This window comes from Pipra filicauda, unplaced genomic scaffold, assembly GCF_003945595.2.
Source record: "Pipra filicauda isolate LSUMZ 115617 unplaced genomic scaffold, ASM394559v2 scaffold71_size5581439_pilon, whole genome shotgun sequence".
Taxonomy (NCBI): domain Eukaryota; kingdom Metazoa; phylum Chordata; class Aves; order Passeriformes; family Pipridae; genus Pipra; species Pipra filicauda.
In genome coordinates, this window is record NW_024104887.1 from 2,720,187 (window position 1) to 2,741,961 (window position 21,775).

The window sequence follows — 21,775 nt, forward strand, 5'->3', positions numbered from 1 at the left end:
AGACGTTTCTTTTGGGGGTGGCTCTGTGAGTGAGGATTCCCGGGGGTGTGTGTGTGGGTGAATGTGTGGAGGGATCCCTTACACACCCTTGGAGTTTGTGGGCTTAGGGAACAGTCCTGGGCAAATCCAGATGGTGAGAAGAGGGGAAGAGGAAGCTTGCTGTCAGTGTCTTCCCAACTATGAAAGGACTGTGCTAAGCTAACTCAGTCATGCTATCCAGGAATTAAACTTTGATATGTGAGTATATGACTCTTCTAGAACCTACAGTGTTTTAGCTTGAGTATCTGTTACCTTACACTTCTCCACCCTCTGCAGTCTCTTTTCCCTCTCACTGTTGGATGACAGGCTGTATAGACATCCAAAATCTCCAGGGGATGAACTCTGCATCCAAATAAACTTCTGATGAGGGACACGGGAAGTTCAGAAAGCCAGTGGGGTGCAGACAGGGCTTCCTCTCTGGCATCAGAATCAAATTGCAGCTCCAGCTCTCTGTGTAAGTCCAGCTTCCCCTTGAGATCCCTTGGCCTGTGCCCTGGAAGGTGAGAATTTCTTGTCTTCTCCAGTGTCCAAGTGCCTGAAGGCATCACTGCTCATGCTGAGTCAGCAGAGAGCAGGCAACTCCCTCCCAGCATCTGCTGAGGGAGGGGTGTGTTTAAGCTCAGAATAGTTTTCAGAGTGTGTCCAAGTGGAAATAAACTACTGATTTTGTTGTTCCATTTAGCCTGAAAGGTCTGCAGTAACATCCTGAACCTACACACTAAATACAGTTGGGCATCTGCTGGCATCAACACCCCTATTCCCTCTGGAAAAACATGTCAGCTGTGAGCAAGACTTGAGATCTTGGTCTGTAGCCCCAGAGTGAAACTGTTTAAATCAGTAGCTCGTGGGCCACGGTCTCTGTTGCCCGTGAAAGTCTTCCAAGAATTAAATAGGCTGTGAGAGGAGGGTGTCCCTTTGGAAAAGGCTGGGGGCAATGGCCCCAGTGAAACTTGTCTCTCGAAGCAAAGACCAATTCCTTGTGACATTGCAGGACATCACTCTAAATACGCTGGTGATGAGCACCCACGAGATCTGACAGACCCAGCCCTAAAGGAGCTGCTGTTTGGACCGTTTTGTTTGCTTGCTTGGAATATTCTCTTGGAATAAGCAGCAATATATTCTCTGCCATCCTGGATGTGTGCCAGTAGAAGTCCTAAACCTTCCTTCCTAGCATCTGTATATAATATAAAGGGTCATTTATAATCTCTGTAAGCCGTGATGGGGCCTTTCGTCACGTTGTGTGAAGCCTGCTTGCCTTCTGGAGGCTGTTCTTGCTGACTTCTGGCTTGCAGAGAGAAATCTTGGGGTGGTTTTGTCTGTCTGTCTTCTTTCTGTTGTAATCACTGTGCTCTTACATCTCCAGTGAGTTCCAAGCTGTACATCCTAATGCATCCTTGATCAGCTGTGTTTTCCTGTCTGCCTCACCTGCTCGTGTGCCGCAGTAAAAGATGCCTAAAAGCTGCATTTGTAGGAAAATTATGTCATTTATGGAAAGCCAAGAGTGTGATGCTTTATCAATAGGAATGTACCTTTCACTCCTGGCTGTGGGTATCTTTAACCAACCTCTTCTTTCTGTTGGTAAAGAGAGAAGTTGGAGAAATCTGTGTCCACGTTGGATTAGCTGAGTATCTTTGGGGTCTGACTATTTTTTTTTAATTTTTTTTTTGTGCCCTTGTGATCCACTCCTTTAGAGAAGACTCAGTGCTGAGGTGATGAGTGGTGTGCTGCTTTATCACTGTCACTGCACTCTGTGCTCCTGCTCAGGGAGGTGAAAGGTTGTCCCTAGGTTGGAGTGAAAGGTCTGTTATCCTGCCCTGGGCTACCAGTCCTGTTCAGCCTGGCAAACCCAGGTGATGGCTTCAGGCAAGGAAAGCAGTGAATGGAGAGCTTCAGGGGAGCTTTTCACTTCCTCTAATGATTGATCCTTTTTATAAGAGGTCCCTAAGCAGGTCATGTGGAGAAATGAACCTGGGGAAGTGTTGGGTTTCTCCCCACCCCAGCGTGCTCTGTCCTGTGGGCTGTAGAGTGGGAACAGCCTTTACCTCCAGCTGCTGACCAAGACGCTGTCACTGAGTTGTAACATGGTCTGTTCACCACATCTCACTTTTGTGAAAGGCTTTTCCCAGGCAGAAGTTACAACTTGACTGCCAAATTCCTTGGACCTGCTCTATCTGGTCCTTGGAATAAGCTGTTCAAAGGTGTGAGACCTACTCAGATAACAGTGGGTTTGGGCTTGTTTAGAAAGAAAATCTATGTGCCTTCCAGCCCCACCTGCTGAATGGAAACCCTGGCATAACCAGCTTTGTACATGGTGCAAAACAATCAACCTTTCTTGAAGTTTTTGACATAGGCAGCCTGCACAGTGCCACCTGTTTAGCTCCAGATCCACAAATGTAGTGCTAGACCCCCAAGCTGGTTGAAAATAATCCTTGAAGGAACAAGATGGCATTAAATCTGGGTTTATGCAAGGGAAAACTAAAGAGGGTAACAACTAGTTTCCAATTTCTCCTTGGCAGTTGCAGTTTTGAGCTGCCATTATATATTAAGCAGAGCAGATAAGCTGAGAGAATCCCTCTGGCAATTGTGGAGTCTACTTCCATCACCTGCCTTTCTCTTCTGGGGTGTGCTGGGCTGTTCATCTTTGTTCACCTCATTTCCCTTCAGGAATATGAAGCTCCCTATCTTCAGCATCAGATATGGAGGGGTTTGTTCAGAGTACAGTTGAATTTTTATTTTTTTTTAATGTTTGTACCCAAGAAGGTGGGACAGGTTGTCTCAGAAGCCTCCCAAAATCAGTATTAGAGTGAAATAATCAGTGTAGGATAATCCAGCTCTGCACCATGGAAACAGTACTAGTTCCCAGATAACTCTGGGAAAAGGCCAGAGGGACAGACATATAAGCTACATAACAGTTAAAGCATTGCATGTGTAAATAAATATCTATTTGGATTTCATTGACAATCCAGAAAAATGATCTTAACGTGAGGAGAGGCACTCAAGCCCTTGATAATTGTACTCTGTTTTAAAACGTTTAGTAACTCCACTGTAAATTTGTTAGTATTTATCCCCCTTCGTGCTCTGTTACATGTTGCTAGAGTGGATATTTCTGCTTCCTTCCTCTCCTGTGGCGGGGACAATTCCTTTCCTCTTCACAACTTAAAGAGAAGTTTTGGTTTCCATAACTTCAGGACAGATATTTCTGGCATTATCCTGGCAGGGTCTGTGCGTGTGCAGGTGGTTTTACCTGACATGAAGTGCTTTTGCCCCGAGGCTTGTGCACAAGTGCTGTTCCTGTAATTGCTGTGAGCACTGAGCTCAGGGTAAATCAGCCAGAGCTCCTCGTGTTCTCACCCTTTCTCCTGGCTGCTTTTCCTTCCACACTCAACTGGCCATTCCCATGGCATGAAGAGATATTATCCAGCACTACCCATCTGGATAAATCCCATGACAAAGGCTTGGAGAGGTGACATGGCTGATTGCATCATGTGTGCAAGTGAAATGAAAGAGAAAAACTTTACTTTGAATGATCACATTTCCAGTCTTTAGCTCCTGACTTTGTTTCTTCTGGTTTTGTCCCCTAAACTATGTGTGGAAGTTGTGTTGAGCCCGTTAAGGTGACCTGAAGCTTCATTAACCTCCTCTTTTTCCCCGTTCTGCTCTCTGGTTCTATGATGTGGATGTCAGTAGAGATTTGGGTACCAGGGTGCCTGATTCCTGTATATCCACCACAGATCCTCCATAAATCTGAGAGAGCTGGTTCTGTAAGACCTCCCCACCTGCTTGGGGTCACCTGTGACATGCCTTTAATCCATGCTTCCCAAGGAGGAATCCCAAAAGGGTTTGTGGTGAGCAGGGGAAGCTGCAGAGCTCTGCCCTGTCGCTGCTGCCGGGCTGGTGGCACTGGGCACACAGTCCCCTCTCCCTGGGTGCCCATCCAGCTGTAGCTGAAGGGTCACTGAGCAGCTCACTGGCCCCATTGTGGTCTGTGGTGTTGGCTCAGCCTCTGGCATGTGTGCCTCCTATTCATGGAAATGGGAGCTATCCAGAGAGCAGAGGCTCCTGCAGAGATGGGAGGGGAATCCAAAAAGGGGAGAAAAAGCAATAAATGCTGTAAATGGCAAATACTGAGGAAATTAAACTACCATGGGGAAGGTGGTTTAGGGAAGGAGAGGGGGGATGTACAGGTGCATTTCCACTGTGCAAGCAATTTGATTTTTGGTGTGCAAGGCTGGGGAGTCACTGTGATACTTGGAGAAGGGATCAGCTGTATTGGGAGCTCTTGCTTTAAGAAGGGTGAGGAGCCAGGACTCCTCTGATTCAGCAGGGAATGCTTACACAAGCACTCTGTGTGTTTTGGAGTACAGGCTGGTATCTCCACTTCCCATTAATGACCTCAGTTCTGATTCCCAAGCAGTAGGAAAGTGCATCTCAAACCTGTTATAACTATGCTGAGGAACCAAAGCATCACAAAACATCCCATACCAAAGCATTCCCAAAAAAACCGTGAACCAGTATTTGGCAAGCACAAAAGTAAAACTGAAAGTATCCTTCCCCCCCCCCCAAGCATGTCAATGGAACCTAAAAGCATTTTGCGGTGTTTATTTTTTACTGTGGTTTTTTTTTTTTTTTTGTGGGTTTTGGTTTTTTGTTTGGGGGGTTTTTTTGGGTTTTTTTTGGTCTTTTTTTTTCAGAGAAAGTCCCTGAGGGGTCTGTAGATCCTATTTCCTCAGACTGATACTGCAGCTCCTTCTGTCTCACACACCTTGCAGCAAGGAAGTCTGTCTCTCTCTTGTTTTCTTATGACACAGCCTAAGACACTCATCCCTCCCTCCCCTGCACTTTTCCTTGCCCACTTTCAGACTGTAACCTCACCAGGACAGCAGCAGGACTTGTCCAGCACCCAGCTTGGCTGAGCCCTGCTGACAATAAGCTCCACCACACCAGAAACCAGAATTTTCTAACTCTGCTGTTGTTCAGAATGGTGGGAGGCTGGAGAGCGATACCATAACGAGCAGGATGAAATTAAGATCAGTACAATGGGAACTGACTATCAGGAGATTTGGAAGACTTTTTTTTTTTTTTTTTCCCCTCAAGTCCTATTGTTTCTGATAAGTGGCAGAACCAAATTATGCACTATAAAACCCTGGCCTCTGAGGACCAAGCAAGAGGCGTTAGTGGATCTCTTGTGGCTCAGGTTGGCAGAAGCTGGGAATCTTTTTGCAGCTATTGGCAGGAGAGGGTGGGGTGAGGAATGAAGACTGCAAGTTAGCCTGGCTGTGGCTGGTGGAAGAAAGAACCTCACCCCCAGATACTTGCTCTGGTTTTGCTGTACCTTGGTCTAGCTCGTTGTGTTCCTGGGGCTAATGGTGTCCTTTCTCTCTGCAGGCACTGGTGTCACTACACAGTGACAAGGACAGTCTCCTGCCAGGTGCAGAACGGCTCAGAAACAGTGATCCAGAGGGTTTATCAGAGCTGCCGGTGGCCAGGACCCTGTGCCAACTTAGTGAGGTAAAAACCTTCATGTCTCACAGTGCCCAAATGTTGCTGCCCTTCCCGTTCAGTTGGGTGGCTGGTAAGTACTGCAGAGAGGGCTGACATCAGGTGTGAGAACCTGCTTCGTGGGGCTGCAATAAAGGGGTGCCACTGGTGTTAACTGCAGAGTAACCACACGTGCAGGTAAGTGTAGCATTGCTGCTGATTTTAGGAGCTCTCTAAACACAGACACAAAGTATAGTTTAGAAATGAGACATTATTTACTCTGTGCAAGGTAGAGGTTTCCACAAATCAAGTACACCAAGGGGTACTTTACCTTTTATACAGTAAAACTTACATGAACCCCCCCTGTCTAATATATATTCTCCATCTGCCTAAGGCATATTTATTTATTTGGTTGATGTAATCTCACACAATGCTTGAAACACAAAGTTCTTTTCATTAAGCAACTTCTATTGTAGAGGCTATCTGACAACATCAGTTATGTTTACAAAAGGAGACAAAATTCAGCCTGGGGACAGATAATTCAACTTGAAGGCATCAGGATTAGGACAAGCTCTGTGAAAGAGCTTAGCTTAGGCTGAAATGCCAGTTTGTACTTCACACAGGAGGCTGCTGCCAGTCAGACCTGAAAGTAAATAAATGTTCAGTGTGACTGAACAGGGTTAGCAGGGTTGCTGTATCAATTGTTCCATGTGACCTGTTGGTATCAAGTCCTCATACTCAGGTTTTTCGGGGTAATATTGATCACACACACTGGAAACCTGGGATCAAATTCCTTGTAGCTGATGATGGATGAAGGTAACGTGCCCTGTGTTTTCAGAGTGGAATTTCCTTAGGTTTCCTGCATCTCAGTATCCTTTAGAGATGTGTTAAAACGCAATGTCCCTCTCCTCAGATGAGAAACAAAGCTTAAAAACAGCAACTTGTCAAAAACTTGCCCTGAGCCTGCTTTGGCTTTCAGTCATCTACAGTCTTGGAACCCACCTACGTTTAAGAAGGAAAAAAAAAAACAAACTAGTGTGAAATAGCTGTCCTCAGCTACCACCTTTCAGTAAAGTGCCTTTGCACTGTTGAGCTTTTCCTTGTCTGACAGGCATTCTCAGAGCAGGACAGTGTCACCCACCCACCTGGGAATCGGGGAAAAAAAAGCCATTGTGCTCTAAATCTGCACCTAACCTCTAAAACTCATTCCCATGTAGACAAACCATAACTTAGCTCTCAAAGCTCAGTCATTTTACTGTTATTGTTACCAATTCACCCACAGGGCACTGTTTGAGGTCCTCCTGTAGTTGATAACCTGACTGTGATTGAACTGCAGACTGAGATCGACCTTCCCAATCTGTTCTTGGGACACTTCATCTGGAATTCACATTTTGCACGTGGCTGTTACCACAGTTGGTTCTCCAGTTTCCACTTGGCCAGTGGTCAGTCTCAGTTTTTTCACTTGTAATATATCTGCTTTGGTGTCTCTTTGGTCTTTATGCAAGGCTGTGGTTGAAACACTTAATATTTTAAATTGTCATGGCCAAACTTCTGTTGGAGCTTTTTAATTTCACAGACATTTTACTCACATAATTGTCACTAGAAACTTGTGAGCTTTCACCTTGTCTCCTAAACTTGCCAAAAGTCTTGCTTATTTTTCCTCGTTAACATAACTGTAGTTTCCTAAGTACCAAATAATTGATCATGTTCCCAGTAAAAATTCTTTTTGTGGGCTCCTGCAGTTACTCCTATACATTGATTCTTGCATTAACCCCGAGACTTTAGGAGCAGTGTGTGCTGTTGGGATGTTGTTGTTCATGGAACACTTTCAGTTTCAAATATAGTTTGGTTTGTTTGCCTGTTGAGTCCAATTGTTTGGAGACAATACAGAACAGCAGCAGACAATCTCAATTTTTCTTTCTATGTGAAAATATCATGGAAGGAAGCTGGGGACTATTGATATTTAAGATCTCAGCTGGTGGTGAAAGCTCAGCTAGCAGGAGCTGCATTTCTGGAAGATGATCACCATGAAGAAACCCACCAGGAGAGATGGGGGGACACCAACACTCTGCTGCCTTTGAGCTGGGAGGAAATGCAAGTGAAGAGAATGGAACCCTCCCAAGGAAATGACTATAATGCCTGTCTTCTAATCACACATCATGGACAGTCTTGCTTAAAGTAGGGAAAGACCCTGGACCTCTTTCCCAAGGACCTCCAGAAAGTGCTGACAATGCTGGAGCCCACTCAGCTACCACAAGAGGTAAAGCAGGTTCCTGATAATTTCCCCTACTGCCACTGTCCAAAAGGGAGAGCCCCAAAACCAAGTGACAACGAAGCTGAAGCCACTGAGTTCCTGAGAGTCAAGTGGGCTGCTGGGCAAATTATCTCCATCCCAGACATCTTTTACAGGTGGTTGTTTTTGGCAGTGCATCTGATTTTGTGACAACAAACTGAAAACCAGCTGCTGAAAATTACAGATCTTGGGCATGTAACTGCTGTGGGCAACATTTGGTAACCCTGGTTGTGTGGTTGAGGTCTTATTTCCTGAGCCTACACAGCAGCCTGTCGCTCTCATGTTGCCAGCCCACAGGGAAGCATGGACTGGCTTTCAGAGGCAAGCTGAAGTTAAAACTACTTTTATTTTAAAATACTTCTCCCCTCCTCTTTCACCAAAATGAATATTGTGTCTTTAGGAAACACCAATCTCTCTCTGAAAACTCCCAAGGATACAAATAAGACAGTCAGTTCCCAAAGTCCCAAAGCAGTGTAGTGCCTCTTTTATTCAGCACCTCACTTGCTAGTGCATTTTCTTGCAAATTGTACTTGTTTTCTCTTTTCTGTTAAGAAACTGGCTTCGAAGGGGCTTGTAAGCTTTTATGAACCACAATGCTGCACAATTCCTTTGACAGGTCTCTGAAAATCCCTGCAGAAGATGAGCAGAGGAGAAAACCCAACTTGGGTGCCCTACTTGTTTCTGTTTCCTCCTTACCTTCTCTGTACCAGCTCTTTTTTGGGGTTTTCTGGAAGTCTGGCTTCAGGCAAAGTCAGGCTTACTCCAGGTCTTGTAGTGGCTAGAAATGTTCAGGTTCTCTATGTCCTCGTGGTTGTTTAAGTGATATAAATATATCAGTGGGGTTTTTTTGCTGAAAAGATAAACTTAAAGATCTTCTGACCTTCTCTTGTTCTTCTCCAGTGAGATTTGTGGTGCCTGAGCTTGAATTGAAGGGGAGGGCACAGTGTATGACTGAAAGCAATGCAAAATGTCAGCAATGCACTGGCATTATTTTGGCTTTATAGCATTTCTCCCAGCTGTGATTCGAAACAAGCTGTTTTCATCTCCTTGTTTACAGGGAGTCAACCATATCTGGGAGAGCTTTCGCTCTGCCAGCACCTGTTATCAGGCTGCTCACTAGCAAAAGGGACATCAGCCAAAAAAAGGCATGTCTCAGCCTCGTGGTGACAGCTGAGAGGGGCTCTGTGTCAGAGAGACTCTGCTTACAAGCAGACATTGGTGTAGCCAGACACGGATTTAATCTGCTTCCTGTCTCCCGTTCACTCGTGTTATGTTTCCTTCCCTTATTGCACAAACTGCAGCTCAGGGTCAGGCCTTTGGCAGAGGAGGGTCTGTGAGATCCCAGCTTAGCAGCTTGGGTTGTGTGATGTCCTTGCTGTCCAGTCACTTGCTCTTGGGAATCTGGCAGGGGAACTTCTTGAGCAGGAGTGTCGTCATCTTGGCTGGGATGGGATGAGCCGCTCTGTTCTTGCCCTCCACCCCAGACTCTTTATTTAGCTTGGGTGCTGAGTTGCTCTGGAGCAGCCTTGGCTGGAGGCTCTCCCTCAGCAGATCTATTCTTGAACTCTCTCTATCTGTGTGGTGAAGGCTTCAGCTCCTGCACACCAAAGGCTGTGCCTTTGCTTTGTCACGCCACAGAGCGCACGGGCAGCTCTCCAGCAGTCTGGCTGAAACTGCTGCTGTGCTTAAAACTCCCATGCCATTTGTCTGTCTGAAGGAAGGGATAAAGTCTCTAGCTTGGTGTTTCAATGGCAACTTAATCTCTGGCTCTCTGCTGCCTGGATGGTTGCCTCCAACTTCCAGCAAACCCAGAGACATCCCAATTATAACCCTTCTCCTGAGCAATGGTTTTGCTGCAGCAGCTGCAGGTTGAGGTACAATCCTGTCCTGCTTGGGACACTGCCCTCCTTGAGGCTCACTGAGAAGGGTGGTCTCCAAGACCTGGCAAAGAGACCTGCACTCAGTTGCTGGAGCTTTTGTGACTTCCTGTGCCTTTGGTCCAGCAATGCCACCTCACCTGTAAGATCAGAACAGTGCTGCTTTTGTCTTACTGTGTTTGACAGTAAGAATAGGACAGCCTCTTGTCCTATTCTGAGAATAGGACAGCCTCTTGTGATACCCTAGTTGGCCAAAATCAGCCTACTTTTGATTGGGGTATTTGTGTTGTGGTCACTAAGACAGTGTCTCAGGAGGTGAATGAATGGGATGAACAGCCTTGGCAGATCATGTGCTGCTACAGCCTTCAGAAGACAAACACTCCCGACTTCATACTGTTTTTGCTACAGAAATCCCCATCTCATCTCTGGAAACATGCTGGGAGGATGTTCTGACTCCTCTCTTACTTGTCCCATCCTAGAAAAAGAATGTTCCCAGCAAGGCTGTGTGAGTTTTTATCCTGTTTTGCTTTGCTGGGCTCGGTGGTCACACACCTGTCTCACTCTGGCCTTTGAGCCTCCTGTCTCTGCAGCACTTTCTGCCTTCAGAGAATCTGAAGATTCCCCTGGAAACCCACAGCTGGCTTATACAGGGGTAGGATTTCCTGGTCTCTCTACTTTAGTAAGAGCCATTAAAACTCCAAACATTAAGTTACTCATCTGTTAGTTTTAAACACCACTCAAAGGTGGGAGAAATGGAAGGAAGATCGTTCCTGCAACACAGCAAACCTGGGCTGTGATGCCCTTTCCAGCTGCCAGTCACTGCATGTTTTTTCCTTTCAATATTTGTAGCTGGTTTGGCTTATCACAAAGGCTCTGTGCTTTTGATGACATTTTTAATGTGAGAAGGCTACACATCTTGCATGGATCACTCTTGTTTGTTGCTTCTGAACGCTGGGTTTTCTTTTATTTATTTCTTTATTTTTGTTCTTTTCGTTTAAACTGAACACATTACTGCTCCTGGAGGGATTTTTACAAGCCAGCTTGTAGAATAACAAAGAAGGAATTCTGCAGGCTCATCCATTTTGGTCTTGTCTGCTTTTGAAAAGTCCATTGCTACAGGGTCAGTAGGAGAAGTTGGGGATCTGTCACCCAGGAGATTGGCCTGTAGCTGATGTTCCTCCTCAGTTTCAGAGCTAGTAATGCCACAGGGAAATCCTTCTCTCTTTCTTGCTTTCCAGTCAATTGAATAATAAATCCCAGAGCTTATTCCAGTGCATTAGGATTGCTATTTGAAGTCCTGTTACACATAAACTCTTTTATGTGTTTAATTCCCTTACGACTCTACATTTTGGAGAGAAATATGCTTGGAAAAAGCTGTCTGCTCTCCCATGCACACACGGGATAGAAATGTAGGATCAACAGTCCTCCTGCAAACAGGGAGGAGGCTCTGGGAGCGCAGGATTAGAGCTGCAGCACAAAGGGGCATTCTGAGCTCTGGAACAATGTGGCTGGCTGTGTGTGCTGCCTGGGCACAGGTGGAGGGCCACCTGCTCTGGGGATTGTGCTCAGGCTGCTGACTGAGGGCTTTTGATCTCGCTCAGACATTCTGTCTGAACACTCTTCCTCCTCGCTGGTGGAAGTGCAGTGCTGCTCTGCAACAGCACTGAGATCTGATTGTTAATAGAGGCAGGAGCTGATGAGAACTCTAGTGGCATAGAAACATCTGTGTCCTCAGCCTTTTTCTTCTTAAGACTGAAAGACTGTAAATTATTGCTGTTTATAGTGGGGCATGGGAGCTGTATAAGTTTTGTTTCCTGGGTTTTAGTCTCTGGCTAAGTTGTGCAAACCAGACATGTCCAGAGCTAAACAGAGTCCTCTTCCTCCCCTTTGGCAAAGGCAGGAGACACGTACAATGACCTCCAGTGCTCCTGCAGCTGCAGGGTTTTTTATCCAGTGTCTGCAGGAGCATATTTGAAACTGCTCTGGTTACATTTTTCTCTGGGGAGCTACTGCCTTTGTGCTGGGGAAGCTGGAAGAGCTGGGGCTGCAGGAAAAAAGAGCACAGGTCTGATTCACAGCGATGGTCTCTGCCATGCCTGTGAGTTGCAAAGGTGCTCCTTGTCCCTGCATCAACTGTGGTGCTGCTTTGAGGTGAAGTTGTCTTATCTGTGTTCACAGAGGAGCTCCCTGGTGTAATCAGTGTCTGGTAGGCTTTGAGAGGATAGTCATGATGGTCTGTCTGTCTGGAGTGAGGGTGGTGCTGTTGGGAACCAAATATATTCCTGATAACTTCTCTGAGCTCTTAACAACCTCCCTTCTTTCCAAGTCCTTCAGGATATGGTTACTTCACCTGACTTATCTGAAATGTGATTTCAGAGCACCCTGATTTTCTATGGGAGGTTTTAGGGGTTTGGCATGTCTATATATCAGGGCATGGGTAGAAAGTTAGAGGCACTACCACAAGCTTTGTTCTGAACTTCTTATAATGCAGAGGTAGCACTTGTTATAATGAAGGTCCACTGTCCCTGAAAGACAGTATGCTAATTATATGTACAGGGTTGGACCCACTGGGTTGGTAAGTGACTTCATTGCCATGAGAGTAGTAGGCAAAAGAAAGCCTTGGATTCCTTGGTTTCCAAGGAATTTGCCAAGATACTTCCCTATCCAAGATTCTTTGCCAGTCAAATAAGCAAGTTCATTCCTCTTGTTATCCTGAAACCCACCAGCAAGTGATGGTGAAACTTTCAATCTGGGACTTGAATAAAAACGAATTAAAAGCCTCTGGAGGTCGCTGAGGTCTCCTGGGGCATAAACGGCAGTGACAAAACCTTCTCTTGCGGTGTGGAAACGAGTTTCACGCCTTCCCTCTCCTGGGGTCCTCAGGCATAAACAGCTTTGTTTGTGAGTGTCAAAGGGCAGGGCAGATCCAGGCTGGGGGAAGGCATTTCCTGTATGTGACAGCCTGTCCTGCCTGGGTCATGGCAGAGATCACGCCTGGCTCTTTGACCTGGTTTCTGAGGCTTTGATCCAAGAATGTGACACTCTTCCCCTTTCCTGTGTCAGGTCTGGCTGTTGTGTTCATTGACACTTCCTTGAGAGAGGGGGGAACACATCCTTGTGTGCTGAGGCGTGAGACTTGTTGGCTGCCATCCTTCTGTGTGTCCTGACCTCTCCAGTACTTCCAGCTTCATACCCCCAGATCAGTTCTTCAGTCATCTCTCCCCAAATTACCATTTCCTGAGCAGTCACTTAAAGACCACAAGCAAGAGCCATTGCTTCCCAAATGATGATTGCATGTGGACAAGCTTGTCTGACAGGAATCAGGCAGTCTCCAAGGACAGGCAGGTCTAGTTTGTGGTCTAGTAACAGCAGCAGCTGCTGACTGAGCTTTCTGGGTTCTTCCCTGGGAGTTGCCCCACTCCCTGGGACCCTGTTATGAAGCCTCAGCAAACATTTTGGGAAATGACATGTGTCTCTTGCAGCAGAGTGGCAGGTCCTGGTGGTTTGCTTCTCTGTGAGGGGCTTGGAAGTCTTCTGCTGAAGGGGACTGTGTGTGCTGAGCATATCCTTTGCTCTGGGAAGCAAAGCAGTGCAGGTTGTGGCTCATCTTAAACTCATCTCCTACTGTGGTTTGGCAGATTTCTATGCCAGTGTTTGTGGCTTGGGTGACATCCAAGGGAAAGGCTTCCCTATTCTGCTACCAATCCTTTTTTCTGCCTGTTGTGTTTTCCACATGTTTTTTTCATTCTAAGGCTTCTGATCTTTAACAGGTATCTTCCTTCCCCGTCCTTTTTCCATGTGGTTTTTTTCCCTCTCCTTCAAGTGTCAGACAGTGGTGATGCTTTGCTAAAGGCACTTTCTTTGTTGCTCCCCTCCTGGAATAGCTGTCAGAAATCTGCATGATGTGATGACACAGGCAACAACAGACCTTGGTGCCATGTCAAAAAGTGAGGGAAAAATGATGCTATGAAGAACAGAGCAACTTCAGAACAAATTGGAGCTTGCAAGCTGGGACCACTTCACATGTGTGACTGCAGGATGCTGAACAGAGCTGCAAACATCAGAACTCTTCCAGGAAATTCAGGGTGGGTGGTAGACTGTGACAGCTGAGCTCCACGTTTGTCATGCCCTGAGAAGTCCTTGCTCATTTGAGGATTAAACTATAGCTACTTCCCCGACACAGAACTGCTGCCAAGATTCCAGTCTGGCTCGAGCCACTCTCCACACTTCATAATGAAGTTTGAGAGAGCTTTAACATCTTGGTGTTGGCAGAAACATGGTTTTAAAATCACGGTGTGGTTGGAGACTAGCTGGCTCTGGACACTGGTAACAAGGCTGGAGACTTTCATCTCAAGGTCAAATCCAGCTGTGGTGTTAGTGACAAAGCCATGAACTCCTGACTGATGGTTCGGGGCTTACGTGTGGAAAGATGTCTTGAGTCCAACGCCAGGACTTGGAGTTGGGAGGCTTGGGTTCAGTTCCTGAGCTCTGCCAGAGCTATTCTGAGAGACCCTCAGCAAGACACTCGAAGTCTTTGTGCCTTAGGTCTCTCTATTAGAAAGCACTGAAGGTCTACCTGCGTCAGTGTGCTGCAAGTCCTCAAACTCGCTCCTGGCTGTGAACTCCTGAATGCCATTGGATGCAGAAGTGCAAAGAACTAGGTGGGACGAGCTGGCTCTGTCCAGCCCCTATTAGACAAGTGCCTGGATCCCAGTTATTAGCAGTATTAGCAGTAACTGGTGAGCTTTCTGGCAGCTCAAGGGGTGAGGATATCACATTCTCAGGAGGCAGCGCTGCTCTCCCGTCGCTGGGCGATGCCGTTCCCCGTGCAGGCAGCCCTGTGCTCAGGAGGAAGCTCGTGCAGCCCTCCTCCCTGGTGCCTATGGGAGAACGTGGTTTCTGTGTTTGGCAGCTGGCACAAATCATCAGCAACAGCTTCCTGAGAAACGAGTTTCCCAAAGACTCTGTTAACCACGACTGAGCTGCTCCCTTCTTTCCAAGACATACATGGGCAGCCTCTCCTGGCAAGCCTTTGTTACTGCTCTTGGAGTAACCAACGTCACTGCAGGGCTGTCCTGGATGTACACCTGTGCCTGCTTCCCCTTGGAGCACTTGGGATGAGATTCATGCAACCTCTGGCTCTGTCCTGGCCTTGTGCCCAGCTGAGCCCGGGGCAGTGCTCTGCCTCCTGCTGGCACTGCAGGAAGAGGATTTTTCCCCAGGGAGAGGGTGCTCAGGGCTTGTGTCTGTCTGGCTCAGCGAGAGAAGCATAAGCTGCAGCCTGCAACACTGTAATCCCAAAGCTTCAGACTCTCCCTGTGTGTGCCAAATTCCTTTGGCTGTTAACTAAGGGCAGGAATTTCGAGGGGAGCTTGTGGAGTACGACTTCTGTGTTTGCTTTCAGCTTCATGAATAGCAGCAGTGACTTGTTTGGCTGTATGCTGGGAAAACTGATTTGCCAGCTTCGAAGAGCTGCTGTTTTAAAGGAAAAGCTGGCACTTAGGCAACTCTGTTTTGTGTTGACCTCAGAACCACTGGTGCCTTGCACAGGTCTGTTGTGTCTGCAGGTAGCCCCCCAGTTTCCAGTGGGGCTTGGCAGTGCCGGTGCTGTAATTGGGATCCTTGGGATGCTGTGCTGGACACAGAGCTCCCAAACCTGTCCTGCACAACCTCGGCAGTGGTGAAGGAAAGTGTGACCCTCTTTCAGATGGGGAGAACTGAGGCACAGGTCAGCCAGCTGGAAAAAAGGCTCCACGAGGATCACTGATTGTTGTCATGCTGATGTGTTGGCAAACCCCAGATAAGAGTGGTGGGAGAAGGGAAGACAGGGAGAGGTTGGAAGCTCTCTTAGTTCTGTGTGAGGAAAGGCTCACGCCAGCCTTTGTTCAATGTCAGAGAAATCCTCGTGGAGGCAGAGTGCAGGAAAGAGTCATCACCTCTGCTACCTGCAGCACCTTGGGAGTGATGAGATCTCCATGAAGCCACACTGGTGTTACCTGGGGGGAGGTGTGGGGCAGAACCAGAAGGGCATGAGGGCTTAAGGAGGAAAATAAAAGTTGTTGAATCAGACCCACACTGTAGTAAAACATCGCTCTGTTATTCTGTGTGACTATTTTTGTGGCTGGGGGTGGCTGGGTGCTCTGGGGATGTATCCAGGCAGGAAGATGTGCTATGGATTAGCAGCAACACCACCCTTGGGCAGGTAAGTGCATTCCACTGACTCCTTGTTTGTGTTAGTTACAGGACTCTCATCAGGCCCACGTACAAAATGTCCTACAGAACTGTGACCACGCTGGAGTGGAGGTGCTGTCCTGGCTTCACGGGGAGCAACTGTGAGGAGGGTGAGTTATCCAGCAATGCATCTGTCCTTATGGAGCAGCAAGGATGGATTGGCTGGGTTGAGCTGGGTTTTGGTCCTTAATTTGCCCTATGCCTCTCAAACAGAGGAACAAATCACCTCTTCACTCCCCATCGTTATCTGAATGTCACACACAAGCTCTGGAACACAAACCATACTGAATGTCTGCAAACAGCCCTGAACAGGGAGGGGGAAAGAAATGAAGAAATAGGTACTCAGGGATGACCTGAGTATAGATGTGCTTGTGCTTGGCATCCCCATTGCACAGTCCTTCAGAAAATGCACTTTCTCCATGTTTCTGTGTTATCTTCTCCATGTTCCCTGTCATCACCATCAGTTGCTGTAACTGCTGAAAGCTGGTCCCTGAATGGCTGCTTCTGAAAGTTTTATGCCTGTAAGGTCTGGACATAAATTATATGTGTTCCCAGAAAGCTTTGAATTAAATCAGCACCTCTGGTTTCCTTTTCCACCTGCTCCCTGACTTATGGGTACAACACTTAGGTTGCACAGAGCATGTGAAAACACACTTCTGGGTTTCCTTTCACACAGAGGAAAACAGAGCAGGAAGTAAAGAAAGTATTTTTATTTTATCATAATAGACAAAAAGGGCATGTTTTACATTTTGCTTCCTAATGTTTTCTACTTTAACTGTTGCTTCTCGGGGTTTAAAACAATTCCTGCTTCTCCATCGAGTCTCATGTGTAGGCATTAAAGCATCTGCTCAATCTGACATGAGGTTTCATGGTTCATGAACGGGAGGAACTAGGCCTTGAGTTTGCTGTCCATTTGCATCAGGTCAGCACAGCCTGTCTCTGGCAGCTGAAGGGTCATTGGGGTGTCCAGCACTTCTCAGACTCTGCTGTTTGTAGCTGCACCTCGGGTTTTTTTTTTGCTGTGATATCTTAGTGCTGATCACACAATTTGGGCAAATCTCTAGCTAGGAAATTGTCTCCTTACAGTCACAGAGAATGATGATTGCAGACAGCAGCTCCCTCCAGGCTGCTGAGGAAACAATAGCTTCCCAGAAGCTCAAGAAAAGCCTTAAAAAGTGGCAAAGCTGCCCTAAATTGCAGTCTGCAGGAGAGAGCTTTGCATTTTAACGTGCTGCTAAAAGGAGTGAGCCTGAGAAAGAGAAGCTGCTGTGTGCAGCTTGGAGTTTTACCTGCTGCTGCAGGGGACAGGGGAGCTAAGGGTGGTGGCAGAGCTGTCACCTCCAGAGTAGCTGCAGCTCAGGGTGAGAGGACCTGCCCAGGGACCTGGGGAGCCCTTGAGCAGAGCCCGCTGGTGCCTGTGGGTTTGGACAGGTGTGAGTAATTCCAGCTTAGTGGTGCAAAGGAGAGAATCCAGCTGCCTCCTGCAGTGCCAGATCTGCCTCAGCACAGTCCATGGAAATAAAAAGCCAACATAAGCTTGTTTGAGCAAGTCGGCAGCGATCTCACAGGAGCAGGTCTGTGGAACGAGGTGACAATTTTATGCAGTCAGTTTTCAAGGTGGAACTGTTCTTCTGGGCTTGGATATGGTCTGTGGGGTGTGAGCAGAAAGCCAGTAGCAAGCCCTCACTTTCATGTGTGAGATTCTTTTTACCTTTTTCTTTTTTTTTTCTTTTCTCTCCCTAAAACATCTGGTGCTACTGACAGTCCCATACTCTTGAAATAAGGAGAAAAATAAAGAAGTACCCATTTCTAGTACAGCAGAGTTGTGCCACTTTAGTTTCGAGTGTCAGTACTGCTCCTAGTGGTGTGCACAGCACCTTGAGCTGTCCATCAATTCTAAAATGGAAGCATTTACTTACTCCTTATGCTAATTCTTAATGTTAGTGTCACTTGCAAATGTAAATAAAAGAGGCTAAAAAGAGCTTTTTGGCAACCTGATGTAAAGCCTTTTGTACTTTCTGTGCTCTCTCCTACTACAAGTTGGTTCCTCTGAGAGGGTGGGATGTTTACATCTGTGTGAGTCCTTCCTGGAAACAGCAGACACAAGGAAACAGGAAACAGAAAACTAAACTGAAACAAAACAAAGCCAGTGCAGTGGTGAAGCCACAGTGAATTAGCAGGGTCGAACTTCAAAATACCTTCACTTTTTTTGGTATTTAGTTAGATTTCTTCTCAATATTTCATGTCACTTGGATGTACAGCTGATGTGAGGTAGGTATGGCTGGAGGCAGAGTGGACCTGCACTATTTTTAACTCACCTTCTTGCTGTGGTGCAAATAATCCAGTTCTCTGGCAGTCACTGTTCTCCATGAACCAGCAGAATGGCAGCTACAGTGGCTTGGGGCTTCCTCTGCAAGAGGTCTCCTGTTTCCAGAGACTGAAGGAAAACATTTTCCTTCCCAGAGAGTCCTGGAATAGCAAGGTTACATTTTCATCAGTAGGATGGACTAAGCCTGGAGATAATACATTGATCAAGCACAGAGGAGTTCTGGGAGCTGTGTGTGTGGGGGGAAGAATGGCTGCAGAGTCCCTTCTTCAGACTGATGGTGGCCTTTGCATCTTGATGCTTGAGAGTTCTATAACATCTATTGATTCCTCCTTTTAATCCCCAGGGAGCAGGGTTAATATTTACTCCTTTTTTTGTGCTGTTCTGAAACAGTGTCTTTGGGGCAGCCAGTGTAGCATATCTGGAGCATAGATTATTTTTACTAGCTGTCCTTACATCAAGCCTTCCTTGCCCTTTGAAAATTTACTTCTTTTAGCATTTTATGAGGGAAGACAGGACGGGGAGAGGGCGAACAAGGAGGAAACAAGTCAAAGAATTTGCAGTCGTTCAGAGGCTGCAGTGCAGTTATTTCTGACATGCTTCTCTTGTGATCTCCCAAAAGGCAGGTCAGCTTTCCTTTGCTCAGGAAGCAGTTCAGTGTGGATGTCTAGTCCCAAAGTATGACAGACCTCTGATGGGACTGACTTGCTGGAACACACTTTGAGAAGGAAAGCCCCCCTCCCACAGTGACACCCCGTGCTCTGATAGAGCAACATGTGAAATGCAATTCAGTTATTAAAGTGTCTCCATCCTCAGCTGATAAGTTTAGCTTGAGACAGCAACCACTTAACTGCCACCAGCTGGCAGGCACCTACTTTAATGCTGAGGGCTGCACATTTTCAGATTTAAATTATCTTGGGAATTTAACTCTTGCATTAGAGCTGATCAAGAGCAGCAGCATCTGGAGGAAGCCCAGCTTTAGAAGTGGATGGAGATTTTGCTCTCAGAGGGTTATTAATTTACTGAGGTGGGGATGGTTTCCAATCTGTTTCCTTTTTTAAGCTGACACTGTTGGGGCTTTCCCCTCTTCCCTTCATTGCTTTCCCCTCACCCAAAGGTGTGTCAACACTTGAAAGGTCTCCAGTTCCTTCACTGGTTTTGTAGAACTGTGACCAGCTAGTTGAGTTGATAGTGGAAAATCACCAGTTGTACCAGGCCTTCCCAAAGGGTTTCTTGCAACTTTCTTGGATGGAGAAAGAGACTTGATGCAAACAAGTCTGCTGAATATAACTGTCACTAGATGCTAACTTTTATATTCCAGTTTCAGGGGTTTTTTTTGTTTTGTTTAAACTGGAGCCCAAGCCCAGGACAGGAAATGAATCCACTGAGCCACCCAGTCTGCTGACTGCTGATATAAAGAACATATGGATGAGGGCAGTGCAGAGGTGAAGTGGTTTAGTTGTTGCAATCATGCATCAAGCTGATTGATTTGAATCCAAGATGATGCTGACATTTCAACTCAGCCTTTTTTTTTTTCTATATGGCTGAAAGTTCAAAGGCAAGTGCAACCTCCTGGGAGAGGAAAAGGGTCCCCAGCAAGTTCAGGGGCTCGGTGTGCTGCCCTAGAGCTCTCCAGCTAGGCAAGGTCTTGTTTCACTTTACAAATATAACATAGCTTTCTTTCTTGTTTGTTTGTGCTGCTTGAATTTGGGACAGTGGCCAGTATCCTATTTACCCCAGAAGTAGATTGATGGTTGACAGCTTAGCTGTTTGGGCATGAAGCAGCTCCCAGAGCAACCTCAGCACCTCTAAAGTGGTGCCATTGTGATTCCAAGCTTGCTTTTTCTCTTCTTTCTATAAGAATAAAAGTAGGATAGGAAATTTGAGCAGCTTCGTTCAAGTTTAATTTGAGAACTTCCTTTTTTTTTTTGTCCTTCTCCCCCTCCTCATTTCAGTTCCTGGAATATTTTTATCTACTTCTAATAACTATTGTTTGCATCTTATCATCCTGACATTTTTCAGATCTCTTAGATTCTCATGTATGTATAATTTTCAAAGCAGTATAAGAAAATGAGGACTTTCCTCTTGGTCTGATAGAGTGCAAAAACCCTCTTCTTTCTTACTGCTGGTTCACCAAATTTCTTGGTCCCAGGAGGAGAGATGCAGAACAACACTGCCAGGAAAATCTCAAGTGAGCAAATGCAATTATGAGACAAAATTTGATGAGACCATGAGAAAGGACATCAAAACAAGAGACCTGAAAGTTTGGAAGCCCATTGAAGGGCTGTAGGAGAAAGGGTATTCAAAGAGGTGCAGATGGGACCTCACTTCTGCAAGTCTTGGTTGAGCTGTTAAAACACAGAGCTGTCAACATATGTGAAGATGAAATGTGAAGATTATGGAGTAACATTTTCTGTGATATCACAGTAGTTCTGTTCAGGAGTTGAACCTGTGTTTTTTCCCTTTCTCAAGTTACTTCAGTTCCTTCTTGTTTCTCCCTCTTCCTCACAGCCACCACTTGTGAGCAAGGAATTTCAGTCTGTATCACACACAGCAGCTCCAGAGCTGCTGCCCCTGAACTGTTTCATCTTGCCCTTAGAAACTGAGAAAATCTAAGAGAAGGCAATGGGAGTCAAGAGACATTGCACTGCCTGCAAAATTGCTGCAAAATCCTTGTACAGTGATGTTTTTCCACTTCCCTCATAAAGTAAAAGCTTCCATTAGAACAGTGGAATTCTCCAGAGGTGTTTTTCTCGGTGCTCTCTGGTTCCCTGGGCAGTTCTGTGCTGCAAATGTGTGGCAGACTGAGGTTCTTTCCCTTCAAGTTTGGATCTAGCATGGATAGTTCTCTACTAGAGGCTGGTTCAGTAATTCCTGTAGTGAAAAGTGACTTTGTTCTCATTTTGACACCCTTGAAACTGAGTCCTACATTTGGTTCCACAGAGCATATTTGCTTCTGAAAATATCATCTCATGCCAAAGTTTAATGTTTATTAGATGCAACAAGTGAATTATGTGAATTCATGCTACAGACTATTAAGTGCAACCTGAATTCCCTAATAATTATCTAGTTAGTAAGTAGGTGGTAAAATGTGATAACTATCTCTGCAAACCTACCTTCAAAAATATTTCATGAAAAAGCATCAAAAGGCACTGATCACCCTTGATGGAATTGCTGATGTGTGACAGTGCCTTTCTGAGCACTGATGTTTGTGTACCTGGAGTACACAGGTATCTACTCCAATATTTTATTCCATAACCTCCACCTCCTGCTGCTCCATGGGTTACACCTCTTCCTGCTCGTGGTTCTGGTGGCCCCTTCAACATGAAGGTCCACCAGAAGCTTCCCAAACTACCCTATGACGTGTCACCCAGTTTCCATCCTCTCCCATCAGTGTTCTGACCATTCAGCAACCTCTGGCTTCAGGCACAACGTGTGTCACCCTGGATCAAATTTTTTGAGGAGTTCCTGGAGCGTGTGGTCACTGTTGGAAGTATGTGCAGCCTGCTGAGAGCACTTTCTGGCATCAGT

General features: G+C 46.2%; 1 protein-coding gene across 5 annotated transcripts in view; it reads left to right on the forward strand.

Moving 5' to 3' along the window:
• COL26A1 (collagen type XXVI alpha 1 chain) overlaps positions 1-21,775 on the forward strand; it is a 181,827-nt gene that overhangs the window by 34,838 nt on the left and 125,214 nt on the right. For 4 of the 5 annotated variants that reach the window (XM_039389324.1, XM_039389323.1, XM_039389325.1 and 1 more), the window contains 2 exons: positions 5,425-5,547; positions 15,925-16,028. In XM_039389324.1, the coding sequence (XP_039245258.1) occupies positions 15,956-16,028 (73 nt within the window). In that variant the 5' untranslated portion in view covers positions 5,425-5,547; positions 15,925-15,955. The remainder of the gene's footprint in view (positions 1-5,424; positions 5,548-15,924; positions 16,029-21,775) is intronic. The other variant, XM_027734374.2, reaches the window with a different exon arrangement.